Source organism: Panthera pardus, unplaced genomic scaffold, assembly GCF_024362965.1.
Source record: "Panthera pardus isolate Hobbes unplaced genomic scaffold, ASM2436296v1 HiC_scaffold_1, whole genome shotgun sequence".
Lineage (NCBI taxonomy): Eukaryota > Metazoa > Chordata > Mammalia > Carnivora > Felidae > Panthera > Panthera pardus.
Genome location: NW_026526654.1, coordinates 10,923,357 through 10,941,305, shown reverse-complemented (window position 1 = coordinate 10,941,305; position 17,949 = coordinate 10,923,357). Strand labels below are relative to the sequence as shown.

At 50.5% G+C, this 17,949-nt stretch overlaps 1 protein-coding gene across 15 annotated transcripts in view; it reads left to right on the top strand.

Annotated features, from left to right (window-relative positions):
* Nucleotides 1-17,949, top strand: part of ARHGEF7 (Rho guanine nucleotide exchange factor 7) — a 135,099-nt gene that overhangs the window by 88,220 nt on the left and 28,930 nt on the right. For 13 of the 15 annotated variants that reach the window (XR_008425057.1, XR_008416812.1, XR_008416721.1 and 10 more), the window contains 3 exons: nt 5,441-5,535; nt 5,752-5,847; nt 8,344-8,466. Coding sequence is in view for 11 of the 15 variants with exons in the window: in XM_019443876.2 (XP_019299421.1) it covers nt 5,441-5,535; nt 5,752-5,847; nt 8,344-8,466 (314 nt within the window). In the remaining 4 variants the exon portion in view is untranslated. Of the gene's footprint in view, nt 1-2,283; nt 2,350-5,440; nt 5,536-5,751; nt 5,848-8,343; nt 8,467-17,949 lie in introns of those variants that run through there. The other 2 variants (XR_008416845.1, XM_053888575.1) reach the window with 1 other exon arrangement.

Here is a 17,949-nt window from a genome sequence, read left to right as displayed (position 1 = left end):
CTGTTCTCTTTGCAAATGGGCATCCTGTTTGGGGGTTACCTGGGAGAGCTGCAGTCGAGGGTGACAGGAATCTGTCGTTTGTGGCCTGCTTGAGCTTGCTGGATTTTAACAGCGGAAGAACATGAGTGCACCTGCAGGATGGTAAGACCTGTCCCGTAGAGAGAGCTTAGAGAAGGCATTTCTGTTGTGTAAGCTGATGCCCCCAGACAGAGTGAGAGATCTGGAGTTTCCTTCTTTTAGGAGATGAAGGGGGTTCCTCAGTCATCATCAGAGAGGGAGGTTTTTTAAGTATGTCCATCTGGGAAGACCAGTCCTTACCACCTGACACTTTTAGTGGTACTGGCTTAGTTTTTAGGTTCTATTGAACACTTTTATCTAGGGCATTGTGTCAGAACTCTTTATCTATGGGAACAGGGAGCGGGGAACTTCTGCTTGTGCCGAGTGTAATGAAAAGGCAGGGCAGCTTTTGCCTGTGAAATGTTGAGGTTATGATAGGTAGCAATGACTAGTTTTTTTACATTTTTTTTTAATGTTTATTTTTGAGAGAAACAGACAGAATGCGAGTGGGTTAGGGGCAGAGAGAGAGGGAGACACAGAAGCAGAAGCAGGCTCCAGGCTCTGAGCTGTCTGCACAGAGCCCAACGCGGGGCTCGAACTCACGAGCTGTGAGATCATGACCTGAGCTGAAAGTCGGATGCTCAACCGACTGAGCTACCCAGGCGCCCCAGCAATGACTAGTTTTAATAAACACAAGGGATAGGCGTGCATTTTTTCATAGAACATTACAGCAGCTTCCATGGACTTTTGCTGTGCTCTGGAGAAATAGTGCGTGTCTTTCCTCTTGGCTCCTTGAGTTGCTTGGAGCCTCTGCATCCTGGACCAAGGGGAGACCGAGACAGCTGGCCCAGCCTCTGTACACAGAGACCTGCACTGGCCCCAAGCCCTACTTGTGCTGTTTTTCCTTCTCCCTTTGCTTCCCAAGGTTAACTAACACCTTAACCAAGATTGCTTTTTAGTCCATACCTCCTGGCTAATGGAGTCGTGTAAGAAGGAGCACCATGAAGGATTCTGGGTTTGGGTTTGAAGACTGTGTTACGAGGTTTGTGTCAGGTAGCTGATACTCTTGAGTGTCCCCACCCTGTAAAAAATAACCCTGTTCCCCCAATACTGCCTTTTTTAAACAGACACATAGACTTGTGCAGAGCCAGGATTTGTGCCCAGGTCTGCTGGGTGCCCGGGGCTGGCCCCTGGTGTATCACCATGTGGTCGTGGACATCTGTCTGCTGAGGCCGGCTTCTTGCAGCAATCTGTAGCCCAGTGGAACCAAGGCTTCTGCTGGAGCTTTTGCCTTGTGAGCCTTTAGCGTTTGGAAGAAATCTATCCCAAGGCCTCCTGAATCCCCGAAATTTAGAAATATTGTAACGTTTTTTCAAAAGACACAATAACTTAAAACCTTTGCATGGCCCTTCCAGACTCTTCTGGGAACCTGTGGAGACGAGAGAGCTCTGTTCAGTCAGTACCTGCCGGTGGGAGACTGGGGGGTCGGGGTAGGGGGTGGATTGTGGAGCCGGGGAGGGGGTTTGGAACTGCTTCCTGCAGCAGCGAGGCCAGGCTGTTCCTTCCTGTCATTCCCCAGAGGCTCAAGTCTGGTCTTCGAATCTGTGTTCTGAGAATGTAAGTACAGTTTAAGTAGACTGGGTTGAAAGGAAACGTGCAAGGATGATTTTTCCCTTGTGTAGGGAGGGGCGGGTGGCTTATTTCCTGTTGTCTGAATCTGTTACTGTTTCAAGGGCGTGCTTAGGACCAAACCAAAGTTGTTTCTAGAAGTTGGGTTTTAGTTAATGATGATCTTTCCATCTTGATCAAATCTCTAAGAAAACTTGTTTCTTATATGTAAATAAGTTATTTTTAAAAGATTCAATGACCTAAAATATGAAACCTACCAAAATTTGCGGTGAAATTTGCAACTCCCGTGTAAAATCTGCGATACTGAGCACTCTTTTAATGGTGGTAATGAAGTGAGTTTCTGTGCGTCTGCGGGTAATGAAGTCAGTCCTTTTGTTTTGTGTTGCTGTAACGGCTGACAGCTCTGGGATTGTCTGTGTGGTTTGCCTGATGTCCTCCTCCTGTGTGGCCCCATTGTTTGGCGGGGGCTCTCCACGCCTCACGCCTGAGGGAGAGCTCGCTGAGGCGGAGGCCGGCCTCCCTCCCCAGCTGTGGAGCAGAGGCTGCTCTGCTGTGAGACGTGTGGGACCAGCCTTCGTGGCATGGAGCGCTGGAGCCTGGCGGGGGAGTCACATGGGGTCCTGCAGCAGCCAGAGCGCGCGCAAGTCCCGGAGGGGGAGACAGGTGCTCTGGAGCTGGGGAGGGGGCGGGGAGGGGGTGGCTCCTGGCGTCAGCGGGACTCGGTCAGGTCAGCCCTGTCTGGTCTGGGGCGAGTGTTTGGTGGGACAGCTGAGTGTGACGGGGAGTGTTGGGACGGGAGGATTACGGAACTTGTCCTTAGCACACACCGGAAGAGCATGTTTCTAACTGGTGGTTGACATTAACTAACTTGACTGCCTTGATGTCACTTTTTGGCAGAGGTTTCTTTGGCATTGTTTCTGGTACATTCTTACGGGAGGCTTCTATATCCGCATACTGTGCTTGGTGCTGTGATGGGGGAAATGCCGTCTTACTATCGTCACACGCTGGGGAGGTGTTCTTGCACTTGTCTCCCTCCTCCTATAAAAGGTGTGCAGGTTTTCACATGTGCTCTGCTGCTGCTTTGTAGTGTTTGTACTCCTGACATGAGATCCTCATTTAATTTTTGTTGGAACACTGAAGACTTTTCATCTTTACTGTGACAGAGTTTTTGTTTTTAGTTCAAGGAATATTCTACTTGGTTGACTTCATGTCACTTTAGAAGGACAAGATCTGGTTGAACGTCTGATTTTCTGCTACAGTGGCTGGTGTCACAGTATGTTCTCTGCCCACTGTTCCTTTGACATTCGTGCCCAATGACCATTTCTTCGAAGGAAGACATTGTAATCCTGGGATCGACACCCAGATTTCCCCACAAAGGCATGAGCTCCTGGAGCGCCGCCCCCTCCCTGTGGCCCTCTCCCCCACTCCTGCATGAATAGACCCATTCAGGGGCGAAACCAGAGCCGAAGTCTCCGTGAAAGCAGCCGATTGTCTTCATCGCACACAGCGTAGTGTGGAAGTTACTCACTCGGGTTTGCGTTTCCTCGTGAGGGACCGTGCTCTTTGGTCAGCGCACAGAAAATGTACCGAACAGGTGGAGAATCCGTGGTGTGTGTTACTGGTGTGGAAATCTAAACTGGGCTTACTGATCACTTCTACTTGTTTAAGCACGTATTTTAATTACCAAGTTGGGGGGGAAGCCGGACCACGTTTGTCTTTATTCTGCACGGCTTTTCTGCGGGACCTAGGCAACTTGTTTTGGAAGACGAAATCACGCGTTGTAGGACTCTAGTGGATGCTCAGAAGATATGTGTGACGTGATTATGTGAGGAAAGAAGATGCTGGTCTGTGGCCAGAGGGGGATGGAAAGTGGTTGAGGAAGGGGTTACGTTCCTTGCTTCTGTCAAGTCCCACTGCCCTCGTCCTGGCAGCCGGAGAGGCGGTGAGGGGGCCGTGCGGCCGCAGATCAAGATGCACACGCCGGCCCCGCTCTTGGCTGGCTGTCTGATTTGGGGGGATACTTACCCTCTCCACTTGAATCTTGGCCTCCTCAAGAGGAAGACTTTGAGGATTAGAGATGCTAGCATAGAGCACCTTGCTGGGCTCCGGGGGTGTGCTCGGCCTCGGTGAGGAGTCTCCTGCCTGCCCTCGTCCAGGCACCTTCCCACCCTGCCTGGGGAGGGCCTTTGCTCTTGGCAGTTACTGATGCCAAGAGGCTTATTTTTTATTTTTCATAGATAACGTTTGTATTGTTAGAGGGAAAGTTGGGGAGAAGGGCAGAAGGGTGGGGGAAGGAGGAGAGAGTCCCGAGCAGGCCCTATGTTCAGCACAGACCTCCTGATACAGGGCTCGATCCCACAACCCTGACATCATGACCTGAGCTGAGATCAGGAGCTGGACCCTCAACTGATTGAGCCACGCAAGCGACCTGAGGCGTATTTTTCAGCCCAGCTGTTTTGCATTTTTTTAAAACCTGTTTTTAGGAATTATAAAGTTGTTTTCATTGAATTTGCTGTACTAACATTAGGGTATCAGGAAACATTTTAAGGTTGATTCATCATTGTTCCGTCTTTAAAGTAGTGGCTTCTTAAGGATTTTCTACTGGTGGACCTTTGATATTTAATAAATGTGTATAAGATCTGAGACTGTTCTCTAATGAAATTGATTTAGATTTGCTAAGTGCAATCTGAAGAGCAAACTAGATGTTTTTAGTTGAAATATATTTTACATATGTTAAAATACATGGATCTTAACTGTACAGTTCATGGAGCTTGGACAAGGTCTATAACAACTACTCAAATTACAATATAGAACATGTCCATCACCCTGGAAACTTTGGCCCCTTTCCCCATGGTCACTTCTCCCCCCTTCTGATTTCTGCCCTCCTAGATTAGTTTTGCCTGTTCTTGGACTTACTATAAGTGGGATGTGCAGGATATCCTTTTTGTGAGTGGCTGGCTGCTTATGCACGACGCAGTGTCAGAGATTGATCCTTGTGTCCTTGCTGTTATGATTACCTGTGGTTTCTTCTTTGCATCTGAACAGATGGGGCAGTACTGCAGTACTTTCTGATGATGGAGTTGGTTCCAGCGTCACTCTTTTTTTTTTTTTTTTTTAATTAAAATTTTTTTGACGGTTATTCATTTTTGAGAGACTGAGAGAGAGCATGAGTGGGGAAGGGGCAGAGGAGGAGACACAGAATCTGAGGCACGCTCCAGGCTCTGAGCTGTCAGCACAGAGCCTGACGCGGGGCTCGAACCCACCACCGTGAGATCATGACCCGAGCCAAAGTCCAACGCTCAACTGACTGAGCCACCCAGGTGCCCCCCTCATTCTTCGTTTTGTTTAAAGTTTATTTATTTTGAGGTGGGAGGAGGGAAAGAGAGAGGCGAAGAGAGAGTCCCAAGCAGGCTCCATACTCAGCATGGAGTCTGAAGCTCTTCAATCCAATGAACCGTGAGATCATGACCTGAGTTGAAATCAGGAGTCGGATGCTCAGCTGACCGGGCTACCCTGGTGCTCCCAGCCTCGTTCTAGGTGTGCCTGTGTTATGTGTGTGGCAATGAGATGAAGTCTGTTACGTAGCTATAGTAAGAATTCGGTACGTGGGTTTTGGTAGTTAAGTCACAGGAAGTGATGATATTAAGCACACTAGTATTAATGTAGAAGCAACCTGTAAAGTGAATGATGCTGATGCACTTGTCAAAGCTCATGAGTTTTAGTGGCGAATAATGCTATTCACCATTTGTTGTAGGTGCTACAGAATATTTTGGAAACTGAAAATGAGTATTCTAAAGAACTTCAGACTGTGCTTTCTACCTACCTGCGGCCTTTGCAGACCAGCGAGAAGTAAGTTGGATGATAAACTGTGTTAATTGCAGCATTGTCATTGCCTAGGCTGTTTGCTCAGGTTTTCACAGAATGGAGGGTGGAACGGAACCCACTGTACCAGTTTGCTGTAGAAGTAAGGATTTTAGTGGGTTAGAGACTCAAATAGGGCCCTGGGGTGGGACAGGAGAGTGACACAGTACATAATAGTCTCACTGTTCTTTTTCTTGGCTCTAGGTTAAGTTCAGCAAACATTTCATATTTAATGGGAAATCTAGAAGAGATATGTTCTTTCCAGCAAATGCTTGTACAGTCTTTAGAAGAATGCACCAAGTAAGTACGACGCTAAAAATCTGTGAAATTCAGATTAGTACAACGGGTAGGTATAGAATGTGCTTTGATCTGATTCTAGAACTCCTATTTCCGAAGATGGAAACCTTTATTTTGAATCTTTTGGGTTATCAACTCTTCTAGTAGAAGCTGTGTTTCTGACGTCTGGTTTTTCTAGTTGGGGTCTTTGAAGGCGAGGTCTCCTGATGAGAAAGGAGAGCGTCTTGCGGGGAGCAGTGAAGTTTACAGTGTTGGGCGGATGGGGGAGGCAGGGGTGAGGAGCCTGAGGAGGAAGAGGCTCTGTGCGAGGGTTGCTCCTGGCCGCCGGAAATCCAAGGATAGTGAAATGCGGTGTCTGGAACGTGCTGCCCGCACATACCCGGCTTGGTTTTCTTTCCAAGGTGTTTTTGGGGTGGGGAGGCATGTTCTGAATTGATTGGCCACCAGATTGGCTTTTTTTTTGTGTGTGTGTGTGCGCGACTCTTTTGTTCTTGGTTAATGTGAAACATTTAAGGGTTAGGGTCAGTTTACTGATCTCAGTAGTGTAGTTCACTTAGTTGACCAAGTGCCTGCTGGGTGTTGGAGGACTTGAAGTCTTGACATATGTGAGAACTTTGTAGGTTGTAAGTCACCATGTGACATTTGAGGTTTGTTTACCTGTGGACTTGATGCAAGAGGGGGGCACTTGTTATTGCAATTTCTATTTCTTTAGCCGACAGAAGGATGAGGTAACTTTTTCTCTTGGGATCTGGTTGGTCTCTGGTTTGTCCTTCCTGTAGTTTCTTGTCTTAGTCTGGGAAGTGGTGAGGGGTGCTCTGCCCCCTGGGCCCCAGGCGCACAGCTGGCTGTGCTCGGAGTAGGTTCCAGGCCCCTCCAGGCCCTTCATCCCGGAAGGTGTGCAGGGGAAGCGCAGAGTGAGTGCTGGCCTTCAGACAAATTCACGTTGCTTCCTCCTGGAGCGGTTTGGTTCATGTGAGTGGCCTGACTTAGGTGGCCATGAAGAGAGGAGTTTGGCAATCACTGCTTTCCTTTTGGTAAATGAAGGTGATTGGCCCTCAGTTTGGGGTCTTTGCAGGAGGCCAGCCCCGGGGTGTGCAAGTGGAAGTCGGCGTTTGCCCCTGCTTCCCCCACCGGCTGTCGAGAACTTGGACTGAAGGAGTTCATATTTTTACAGTACGTTTGCGGCGCCTCTTCTGGGCCTCCCCTCAGGCTTGTGAAAGCACGTGGATCTCCCCGTCTGCACCGCAGATGTACGGATCTGAATGCTGAAATTCAGGGAGGGAACATGAGCTGAGAGTCCAGCACCTAGTCAGGCCTGTGTTGGCTCTTTACTCAGTAGGACTTAGGTGTTGTTTCGGTTGAGTTCCTCAAGGGCACGGTGCGTTGGCATGAGATGTTGGATTTGCCATGGTGGAACAGGAGAGCGGAGGGTCGGAGATGAGCTTTCCTGATCAACTGCTCCCCTTATCTTTGATCGTGAGTGTTCTGAAAGTCCTCAGATCGGAGCAGAGCTCAGGTTCACAGTCCGAGGTGTCATCGTCCCCTGCCCACGTCCCATCAGCTCACGTTCAGCCAGATCCTGTGGTTTTCTCTTGGGGTTTAGCTGCCCTACGCAAGCCAGCCTCAGCCACCATTGGCCCCGAGGTACAGAGAACCGGAGACACACCCTGTGTCCTTTCCTTCTCCAAATGCCAGACGTCTCCAGAATCTTCCTCCCTGGTTCTCTACCACCTGCAGAGGTTGGTTTTATATTTTGTTCAAGGTTTGTGTATCTGCAGGAGAGAGAAGTCCGTTTGATAGGAATGGTGAGGCTGTAGCCGGAGGTGGAACGTTGTAGATGATTGCGCCCAGCTGAGGGCTTGGCCTCCATCTTGGAGTTGGCCGTGCCTGTCTGGTTAGGACGGCCCCACGTGCGCATTTCTGCTTCCACTGGTGGTGCTGATCGCTTTCTGTTCTTCCTGTTACTGTGAGCTCACGGCCTTTCCAGGCTCAGCAACTGCCCCGGCCTAGACCTGGGAGGAGATGGGTCTGTGGCTGTGCTCTGTCTCCAACTTTTACCTGAAGGGAAGGCGGGCTGTAGTGTGTGTGTGCGCACGCGCATGCACGCGTCTTGATGCTGCTTAAGTAGAAACCTTGCCAACAAGTAGTCATGTTTTATAATTCTCCTTTTGTACAAAACTTAAAGGTTCATGATCTGCATTTCTCTCACCATCCAAAGTCGGACTTGTGGGGCTTTGGCTGTGCTGTGTGCAGGTGGGTTGTGGAGGCTGGATGCTGGAGAAAAGGAAGGGTGTTAGTTTGGTGCTTCCTAGCAGAGCCGCTTTCGAGGTAGATACCTCTCCCTGCTGGACTGCTGGTGTGAACACTTAGGTTCTGGGATTTGTAGATTTTGTTTTCACGGAGGTGGTCTACAAGGAGGTCTCAGATTTTGTGTTCATTACTTGGCAATTTTCTTTCTATGAAACTTAGGATTATTTCCTTTGTGTTGTGTATCTCTAGGTTGCCAGAAGCTCAGCAGAGAGTTGGAGGATGCTTTTTAAATCTGATGCCACAGATGAAAACCTTGTACCTCGCGTATTGTGCCAACCACCCATCTGCAGTGAACGTTCTCACGGAGCACAGGTGCACTTGCCAGACACCCTTACCTGGAGGGCAGGGACTTCTTGGCAAGGGGTTCCCTCCACGTTGGCTTGTGTGGGCCATACGTTACATGAAATACAGTGCTGGTATTCACTTGTTTGTTCAACGATTATTGTGTTTTAATTACCTCTTAAGCTGAGTGCCTGAGAAGCATTGGTATGGGGTCTCAGGTTCTGAGTAGCATTCTTGGAGTAGAAAACGGTGTTTCCAAAGTCTCCCTTCAGCCTGGAGCCCTTGGGAAAGTGGATTTGAGGAGCTGGTAGGGTTCTGGAATGGAGCTGTAGGCTAAATCCAGGATGCTAGATCCCATTTCTCTTAGTTCCTAAGAGTGGAAGTATGGAGTGTAATTAGATTGGCTGTGAGAGAAAATGCTGGATTGAAAATTAGGGCCAGTATACATAATTACACATATGCCAAGGTTTTACTGTGTGTGTGTGTGTGTGTGTGTGTGTGTGTGTGTGTGTGTATACACATATATATTTATCTGTATACATAAATTGTTTTTATGTAGTAGAACCTCGGTTTATGAGCATAATTTGTTTGGAAAACATGCTTTTGTAGCCCAGAGCACTCATACATCAAAGCGAGTTTCAGGAACCACTGACTTGGTTGTGATCATGTGACATTTGGCATCCGATATGACTCGTATTGCAAGACATTGCTCGTTTATCAAGTTAAAATTTATTAGAAATGTTTGCTTCTCTTGCAGAATACTCGCACAGCAAGTTACTTGCGATTCAAGGTTTCAGTGTGTGTGGTGTGTGGTGTGTGTGTGGTGTGTGTGTGTGTGGTGTGTGTGTGGTGTGTGTGTGTGTGTGTGTGTGTGTGTGTGTGTGTGTGTGTGTGTATAAAAATGTAAAATGCCTGGCAGAGAAAATATTTTGGTAATGCTGAGTGTGCTCTTCAAACTACATTATTCTATGCCCAAAAATTGCAAGGCCATATCTCTAGGGCTTTGCTACCTAATGACGTAGCTGTGTAAATTTAGATTTAAATTCATTTAAGCATTAATTAAAAAATAATTAAAAATTCAGTTCGATTAGCCACATTTCATGCACTCAGTAGTCATACGGGCCTGGCCTGAGAGCAGTGCATAGAATAAATTTATCATAGGAACTTTCATTGCTTAACGGTAGTCTGAACACACGTGTGAGCAACCATGTGTGGTTTGGAATGAATTGTAGCCTATATGAAAATTACCTGTCATGAGCACAGAACTGAGTGTCACCTTGCATTCTGCTTTGCACATGTTAGATATTCCTGTGTTGTGTTAGAGGAGCTTATTAGCTCATCCGTACAATACTCCTGTACTTCGGGTGTATTATGTAAAGAGAACTGTAAAAAAATAAAATTAGGGCTGGGTCTTACAGGTACAACCTTAAATTGGAGACCATTGGCTTCAGCTTTTCAACCTGGAACAAAATTAAAACAAGTGAAACAGACTGTACAGATTCCTGCTGGTTTGGCGAGAAAAGCCCATGTCTTTTCCCAAGAACCGGAAGGTGCTAGAAGAGTGGCTGAGTCACTGGCCAGGGCTGCTCTGAGCGCGGAGATTCTGTTTCTGCTTCTCAGGCATGAACTTTTAGTTAAGTGTGTTAGGAAAATTTTCACAGTGACTTTTGAAAACAGCAGTTTAAAAATTTTTTTAAACCATAAATGAAAAAAAATTTTAGTAGCATGAAGGGTAAGTTAAACATACATATTACAGATTTTTTTTCTAATGTTTATTTTTGAGAGGGAGAGAGTGAGTGGGGGAGGGGTGGAGAGGGAGAAGGAGACACAGAACCTGAAGCAGGCTCCAGGCTGCCAGCTGTCAGCAGTCAGCACAGAGCCTGACGCAGGGCTCAAACTCACAACTGGTAAGATCGTGACCTGAGCTGAAATCGGTTGCTCAACCGACTGAGCCACCCACGTGTCCCTAGTTAAGTGTGTGTGTGTGTGTGTGTGTGTGTGTATGTATGTATGTATATACATACATACATATGTAATTTTAATTTTAGTTAAAAGTTTTTTTAACGTTTATTATTGAGGGACAGAGCATGAGCATGGGTGGGGCAGAGAGAGGGAGACACAGAATCTGAAGCAGGCCCCAAGCTGTGAGCTGTCAGCATAGAGCCCAATGAGGGGCTCAAACTCACAAACCACAAGATCATGACCTGAGCCAAAGTCGGGCGCTTAACTGACTGAGCCACCCAGGTGCCCCAAGTATATGTTTTTTAAGTTGATTTAGTTTTGAGAGAGATACAGTGCAAGTGGGGAAGGGGCAGGGAGAGAGGATCCCAAGCTGACTCGGTACTGTCAGTCACAGCCCGAGGTGGGACTCAAACCCACAACCGTGAGATGATGACCTGAGCCAAAATCAAGAGTCAGATGCTTAACTGACTGAGCTACGCAGGCGCCCCAGTTATAGTTAAATAGTTAATGAAGTATTTCAACTTAAAACTTAAGGACTGTTGGTAAGCAGACATGGCTGGGCTCTTTGTAAACTGAGCTGAAGCTCAAGTGTACCATCCTGTGAGTGTGGCTGGTTCGGTGGCAGTGGAGAGAGGGCCTCTGGCTTGTTTTGGCCTGGTTTGAGCCCTGCCTCAAACTCAGCTGGTGAGCTGTGGGTAAGTCCCCTGCTTTCCCTGGGTTTTAGATCCCTTCTCTGAGTGCCGATTGGTAGGGTTATTGTAAGCAGTAAGCAAAACGTGTAGACCGGATCCAGGTGAGCGAGGTGAGTGCTCCAGCATGAATGCTAATTGTGGTCCCATCTGCACCCCTGTGGAGGACCCTGTGTGTTGACTTTCTGGGCGTGCTCAGATACCGCAGGGTCTCCATGTGCACTAAAACGAAGGAGTACACGTACTCTGCTGGGGGGGCCAAAGAAAGGGAGGTCAGGATGTACAGGGTTCACAGAAGGGAACCCCGGAGGACTGTGGCGTGCTCTCCTGTTAAGTCTGCCTCCTCGCCTTTGTGCCAGGGGGTGGCTGTGTGGGTGTACACCTTCCTAAAACCACGAAGCCTGTGTGCCCGTGAGTGTTCTGCCACCTCCTCCTGGGAATTAGGATGTCCACAGAAGTTAAATGCAAGGATTACCTTTGTGTTTGTGAGAATCACAATTAGGGATTAGGAATTAGTGACGTGGCAGTGGGGGAGATCTATAGAAAGCAAACAGGATGTTAGGGTAAAATTGTCATTCTCCCTCCTTTTTGGGGGGTGTGGTTCAGGCTGGGAGTATAGAGAGTGTGGGTAGGGTGGGCAGTGTTGGGGCTGATGCTAAATATTTTCCCCTGTAGAAGTGAGTCCGGAAGACCACATTTAAAATGATTCAGACTGTTAGTTTCCAAAAACGTTCAGACTTTGAAGGGAGACGCCTGCGCGTAGGTGTTGTTTATCCCTCTCATGTGCTATTACGGCAGTGACCCTTTGCGTCCCCACTGGAATGTCGGTGCCGCCTGTCCCCACGATGACGGGGCAAGCTCTGTGCCACCTACCCACGGCATGTCGCGGGGTGGGGGAACAAGGCCTGCTCTGGGAGGGCCAGCCTCGGGCCTGTGGGCGCCTGGTGGGGCAGGATGCGCTGCCTGTGTGCCCTCCTGAGGTCTCTGGGCAGTGAGGGGCCCCGCTCTGCCCGCCAGTCAGACCCTGCTTCCCAAGCGTAAGTTGGTGACTTGAGACGGGATTGCGGTTGGCCCCTTTCACCACGTTTCATCTGGCGTCTTAACCTGTAACCTCTGTCCTGCTTCCTATGCATGTTGACGTCTTAAAGCTGCCACGCTTACGGGTTAATCTATTTTGTGCTTCAGTATATTTTTGAAGGATTGATTCAGTGTACTGATCTGAAGTTGTACGGTCTTTGTTTGCAATCGTAGGATTGTTTATTGTGCTTAAAGTCTGAGTGTGAATCTTGGGAATGCCTGCACAGAACTGCCCATGCTTTGGAGTAAGAACTTACAGGTACCCTTCACGTTATCGCAATAGTAGATGTATGTTCCTGGCTGCCTATTTTGAATGAGTTAGGTTTCATAATGCAGTCTGTAAAATGAGTTTTGTTTTTTTCCCAGCACTGTAATTGTTAACTTTTTGCTTGGCTGCATGGTAGTTCTCTGCGTGCGTGTTCCTTTTGTTGGAGTCCACAGTGTCCTTTCAGTAACTGCAGGGGAGATGTGCTGTGTAAGGTTACCAGCATCAGTAGAAATTAAGCTGAAAGAGCCATTGTTTTGCCGAAGCGGCAGGAACCAGCTGTTTTGTTTTATCGTGCTAGATTTAAAATAGAACATGATCTGTAAAGACTGAACTGCACATGTTGTGGCCTTCTAAGATCATGGATGTTGGAAGAAGTTACTTTGGTTTGCATAAATTTCTCTTAAATTCTTAGTTTCTGGAGGGGTGAGGAATAGAACTTAGTTCTGGTACTTTTTCTCTGCCATAAATACAGTTAGAAAATTTCATATCCCGTAGTATCAAACATGACTATTCTGAATAGACTTTTTTCTGGTTTTTCTTGTGGTTGGAAAGGCCCTGCATGGATTATAGTTAAAGGAGTTGAGGGGCACCTGGGTGGCTCAGTTGGTTGAGTGTCCAATTCCTGATCTTGGCTCAGGTTATGATCTCCTGGTTGGTGGGTTTGAGCCCTGTGTCAGGCTCTGAGCATGGAGCCTGCTAGGGGTTTCTCTCTTTCTTTCCCTCCCTCTCTCTCTCTCGCCCCATCCTTCCCTCTCTTTATCCTCCCCCTTCCCCCCTCTCCCCTTCCCCCCTCCCCCCTTCCCCCCACTACCTCCCTCCCCACTCCCCCCCTCACCCCCTTCCCCCCACTCCCCCCTCCCCCTCTTCCCCCGTCCCTCCCCCTCTTCCCCCGTCCCTCCCCCTCTTCCCCCGTCCCTCCCCCTCTTCCCCCGTCCCTCCCCCTCTTCCCCCGTCCCTCCCCCTCTTCCCCCGTCCCTCCCCCTCTTCCCCGTCCCTCCCCCTCTTCCCCCGTCCCTCCCCCTCTTCCCCCGTCCTCCCCTTCCCCGTCCCTCCCCCTCTTCCCCCGTCCCTCCCCCTCTTCCCCCGTCCCTCCCCCTCTTCCCCCGTCCCTCCCCCTCTTCCCCCGTCCCTCCCCCTCTTCCCCCGTCCCTCCCCCTCTTCCCCCGTCCCTCCCCCTCTTCCCCCGTCCCTCCCCCTCTTCCCCCGTCCCTCCCCCTCTTCCCCCGTCCCTCCCCCTCTTCCCCCGTCCCTCCCCCTCTTCCCCCGTCCCTCCCCCTCTTCCCCCGTCCCTCCCCCTCTTCCCCCGTCCCTCCCCCTCTTCCCCCGTCCCTCCCCCTCTTCCCCCGTCCCTCCCCCTCTCCCCCCGTCCCTCCCCCTCTCCCCCGTCCCTCCCCCTCTTCCCCCGTCCCTCCCCCTCTTCCCCCGTCCTCCCCTCTTCCCCCCGTCCCTCCCCCTCTTCCCCCCGTCCCTCCCCCTCTTCCCCCGTCCCTCCCTCTTCCCCCCGTCCCTCCCCCTCTTCCCCCCGTCCCTCCCCCTCTTCCCCCCGTCCCTCCCCCCTCTTCCCCCCGTCCCTCCCCCTCTTCCCCCCGTCCCTCCCCCTCTTCCCCCGTCCCTCCCCCTCTTCCCCCCGTCCCTCCCCCTCTTCCCCCCGTCCCTCCCCTCTTCCCCCGTCCCTCCCCCTCTTCCCCCCGTCCCTCCCCCTCTTCCCCCCCGTCCCTCCCCCTCTTCCCCCCGTCCCCTCCCCCCTCTTCCCCCCGTCCCTCCCCCTCTTCCCCCCGTCCCTCCCCCTCTTCCCCCCGTCCCTCCCCCTCTTCCCCCGTCCCTCCCCCTCTTCCCCCCGTCCCTCCCCCTCTTCCCCCCGTCCCTCCCCCTCTCCCCCCCCGTCCCTCCCCCTCTCCCCCCCGTCCCCTCCCCCTCTTCCCCCCGTCCCTCCCCCTCTTCCCCCCGTCCCTCCCCCTCTTCCCCCCGTCCCTCCCCCTCTTCCCCCCGTCCCTCCCCCTCTTCCCCCCCCTCTTCCCCCCGTCCCTCCCCCTCTTCCCCCCGTCCCTCCCCCTCTTCCCCCCGTCCCTCCCCCTCTTCCCCCCGTCCCTCCCCCTCTTCCCCCCGTCCCTCCCCCTCTTCCCCCCCGTCCCTCCCCCTCTTCCCCCCGTCCCTCCCCCTCTCCCCCCCGTCCCTCCCCCTCTCCCCCCCCGTCCCTCCCCCTCTTCCCCCTCCCCCCGTCCCTCCCCCTCTTCCCCCTCCCCCCCATCTCTCCCCCTCTTCCCCCCCCCATGCAGTCTCTAGGTCTCTTAAAAAAAGTAAAGCAGTCAAAATATACTCCTAGTACTGTAAAGTTTTGATTCTATGGGACTGTGCTTGATCAGTTTTCCAACACTTAGAGAAATGCTGGTAAACACATGCATTTCTCCCCTGTAAAGCTGTCATTTCACCCTCCTGTGTAGGGACGGGTAGGGTGATTGGAGGAGACGGCCATTGCTGAGGAATGAGAAGTGAGGAGAGTAGCACAGGCTCCGTGTCTGTGAGACACAAAGCAGTTACAGCCAGAGGGGCCAGACCCTGGGCTCCCAGGCCCTACTTGGGGTCAGCCCCCACCTGTTGGCAAGGACGATGGAGACCTCCACACCCACTGGGTGCCCTCCCGTGTGGGTGTGTGCGCTAATGACGCCATGTGGCAGGCCAAGGTACCGTTGCTGGGGATTCGGATGCCCAGCTGTAGTCCCCTTTCCTCTGTCCTTCCTAGGCCTTTCTGTAGTTGTCCCTCCATTTAAGCTGAGCACAGGGGAGTGGCTGGGAGGATCCTCCTAGGGGCACTCCTCGGCTACCTGCCCCTCCTAGAGGAGAGAAGTCTGTGTGGAAGAAGGGAGGAGGCACAGGTGCTCCCGGGTGCTGCTCATGGCTAACAGAGCCCCATGGTCCCTGGCGTAGACCCTGGGCCACCACCGTGCCAGGTTTCCATCCTCGAAGTCCCAGGATTTTCCTGACAGAACCATCCTCTGAAGACCTGGAGTTCTGAACACAGATATGTTGTCTCATGTCTTGTGCGCACGCACACACACCGACACGACACCAGAGAAGGCTCAACAACTTCTTTGGTTTTAAGTTGTATCACCATGAAGGGCTGAGCTATAGGGATGAAAATCATTTTCTTGTCCTTGTAAGAGTGTTGTTTTTATAATTAGGATTAGGTGAAACCTCCCTTTTTTATAATTTGCTTTGACTTTGATAATACCTTCAAAATATGTATATATGTTTCTTTAAAAGGTTGATTTAAAAACCTGTAAATGTATGTATGTATGCATGTATATGTCTGTGTGTGTGTGTATGGATGGATGTAGATGGATGGGTGTATGTATGGGGGTATGTATGTATGGGTGTGTGTGTGTATGTGTGTATGGGTGTATGTGTATGGGTGTATGTGTGGATATGGATGTATGGGTGTGTGTGTATGGGTGTATATGTGTATGGATGTATATGGATGTGTGTATGTATGTATGTATACGTATGCATGTGTGCATATGGTTGTATATGTGTGTGTGTATGTGTATATGCATGTGTGTATGGATGTATATGTACATATGTGTGTATGGGTGTATGCACATATGTGTGTATGTGTGTGTATGGATGCATATGGGTGTGTGTGTATGTGTGTGTGTGGATGTATATGTATGTGTGTGTATATGTGTATGGGTGTGTGTATATATGTGTGTGTATGGATGTATGTGTGTGTGTGTGTGTATGGATGTATATGTGTGTATGGGTGTATGTATGGATGTATATGGATGTGTATGTATGTATATGTATGCATGTATATGGTGTGTGGAAGTATATGTGTGTTTATTTGTGTGTATGGATGTATATTTGTGTGTATATGCATGTGTGTGTGGATGTATATGTATGTGTATGCATGTATGTGTGTATATGGATGTATATGTGTGTGTGGATGTATGTGTGTATGCATGTGTATGTGTGTGTGTGTATGGATGTACATGGGGGTGTGTGTGTGTATCGGTGGTTGAATAGGTGGGTAGGCAGGCAGCTGGCAGGTACTGCTAACCCACACCGTTGCTGTGTTCACACAGCCCAGTCGTGCGCTCTCACTGCAGTGCAGCATCCCGTGCTTAACCAGGCCTCCTAATGTTTGTTAACCCAATTTTAGGGAGCAGTAGCTTTCTAAAGAAGTCTTGCATGTGTAGGAAACGTAAGACTAGCTTCATAGTGATTGATTGGTTTTCAACCTGAAGTTTGAAACCATTTATTTTTGAGTTGGTTCAGTTAAGTGAACTGCTTTCCCTGGTAGGTGTGGTCGCAGAGTTGACGTGAGGTCACTTGTGGTTGGGTAAGAGGCAGGCTGTGCCAACACCGATTCTTGTCTTGACGTTTCCAACGTGAGCTCTGTTTAGTTGAACTTTAGGAAACTATTCTTGCTTGTTACTTTTGAACTAGCAGTTTCAAGTGCTTTAGCCTAAGTACTGTACATGTTTTCACCAGGAGCACTGAGTGTGACTGGTGTTCCCAAGAAGCTTGAGTGGTGGGCAGGTGTAGCGGAGTTGGGGAGGAAGGGATGGAGGAGGTGAGGCAGTGGCTGGGTCTCTGAGGTCAGATCAGGCAACCTGCACTGAGGACTGATGTGCTCTGATATTCTTAGGGATTCTCACATTTTTTGGCTTCATGTATAATGTCCTTTGCAGTGCGACGTGGGGGCTCAGCGGTCACCCTGCTCTTCACAGGGGTGACCTGAGCTGCTGCCTGCTCCTCTCCCAGCCTGTCTGCCCCTCACTCCCCCCGTCTCGAGTGGTGCACAGGGGCAACAGTGAGGAACACAGGTGGGGCTTCTAGCCTGGACCCCGAACGTCGTGTGCACTAGGGACGCAGGTGCCAGACCTTCAGTCCCTGGCATGAGTCCTGATGCGGGTGACCAAGCATGATGCTCACAGCTGCACGCTGGACCTTCATGGGTCATTCCGGATGCCGTGGCTGTTGAACTGGAGCATTTGGGGCCAACCTGGAGTGCGTGAGCATGGAGGCCTCACGAGGGCCTTGCTGGTCACCAGGTTAGATGAGCAGTGTGGTGAAAGTGGCAGGAGTGGGGAGATAGGCAGGCACGGCTTTCAGCTTTTGGATTTCCAGATATGCGTTCAGTCTCCTTATCTACAAGTGTGGTCGCGCTCTACCATGAGGCTAAGCGAGGTGGTGATGTGACCGTGCTTTTGACATCTTAAAGCCTAAGTGGAAGAGTCCGTTACTTGATGGTGTTGCCTCGTGCCTGCTGCTTGCACAGAATGCTTCGGGGCTGTTGGGCGGCCTCCTGCGCGGCCAGGGCATCTGCGCCCCGGTTCACTTCACTGTGGCCGTAAAGCATCTCACTGTGGCCCTCGTGTCACCAGCTCGAGGGACCCAGAGGATGGCCATCTTCTAGCTCAGCTGTGAACTAGGCTTGCTCAGGTGGCCTCCGTGAATGGAAGGTGTGGGTTTGCTTAGTGGACCGCCCGTGCCGGGTTATGCCCAGCTGGGTTTGCC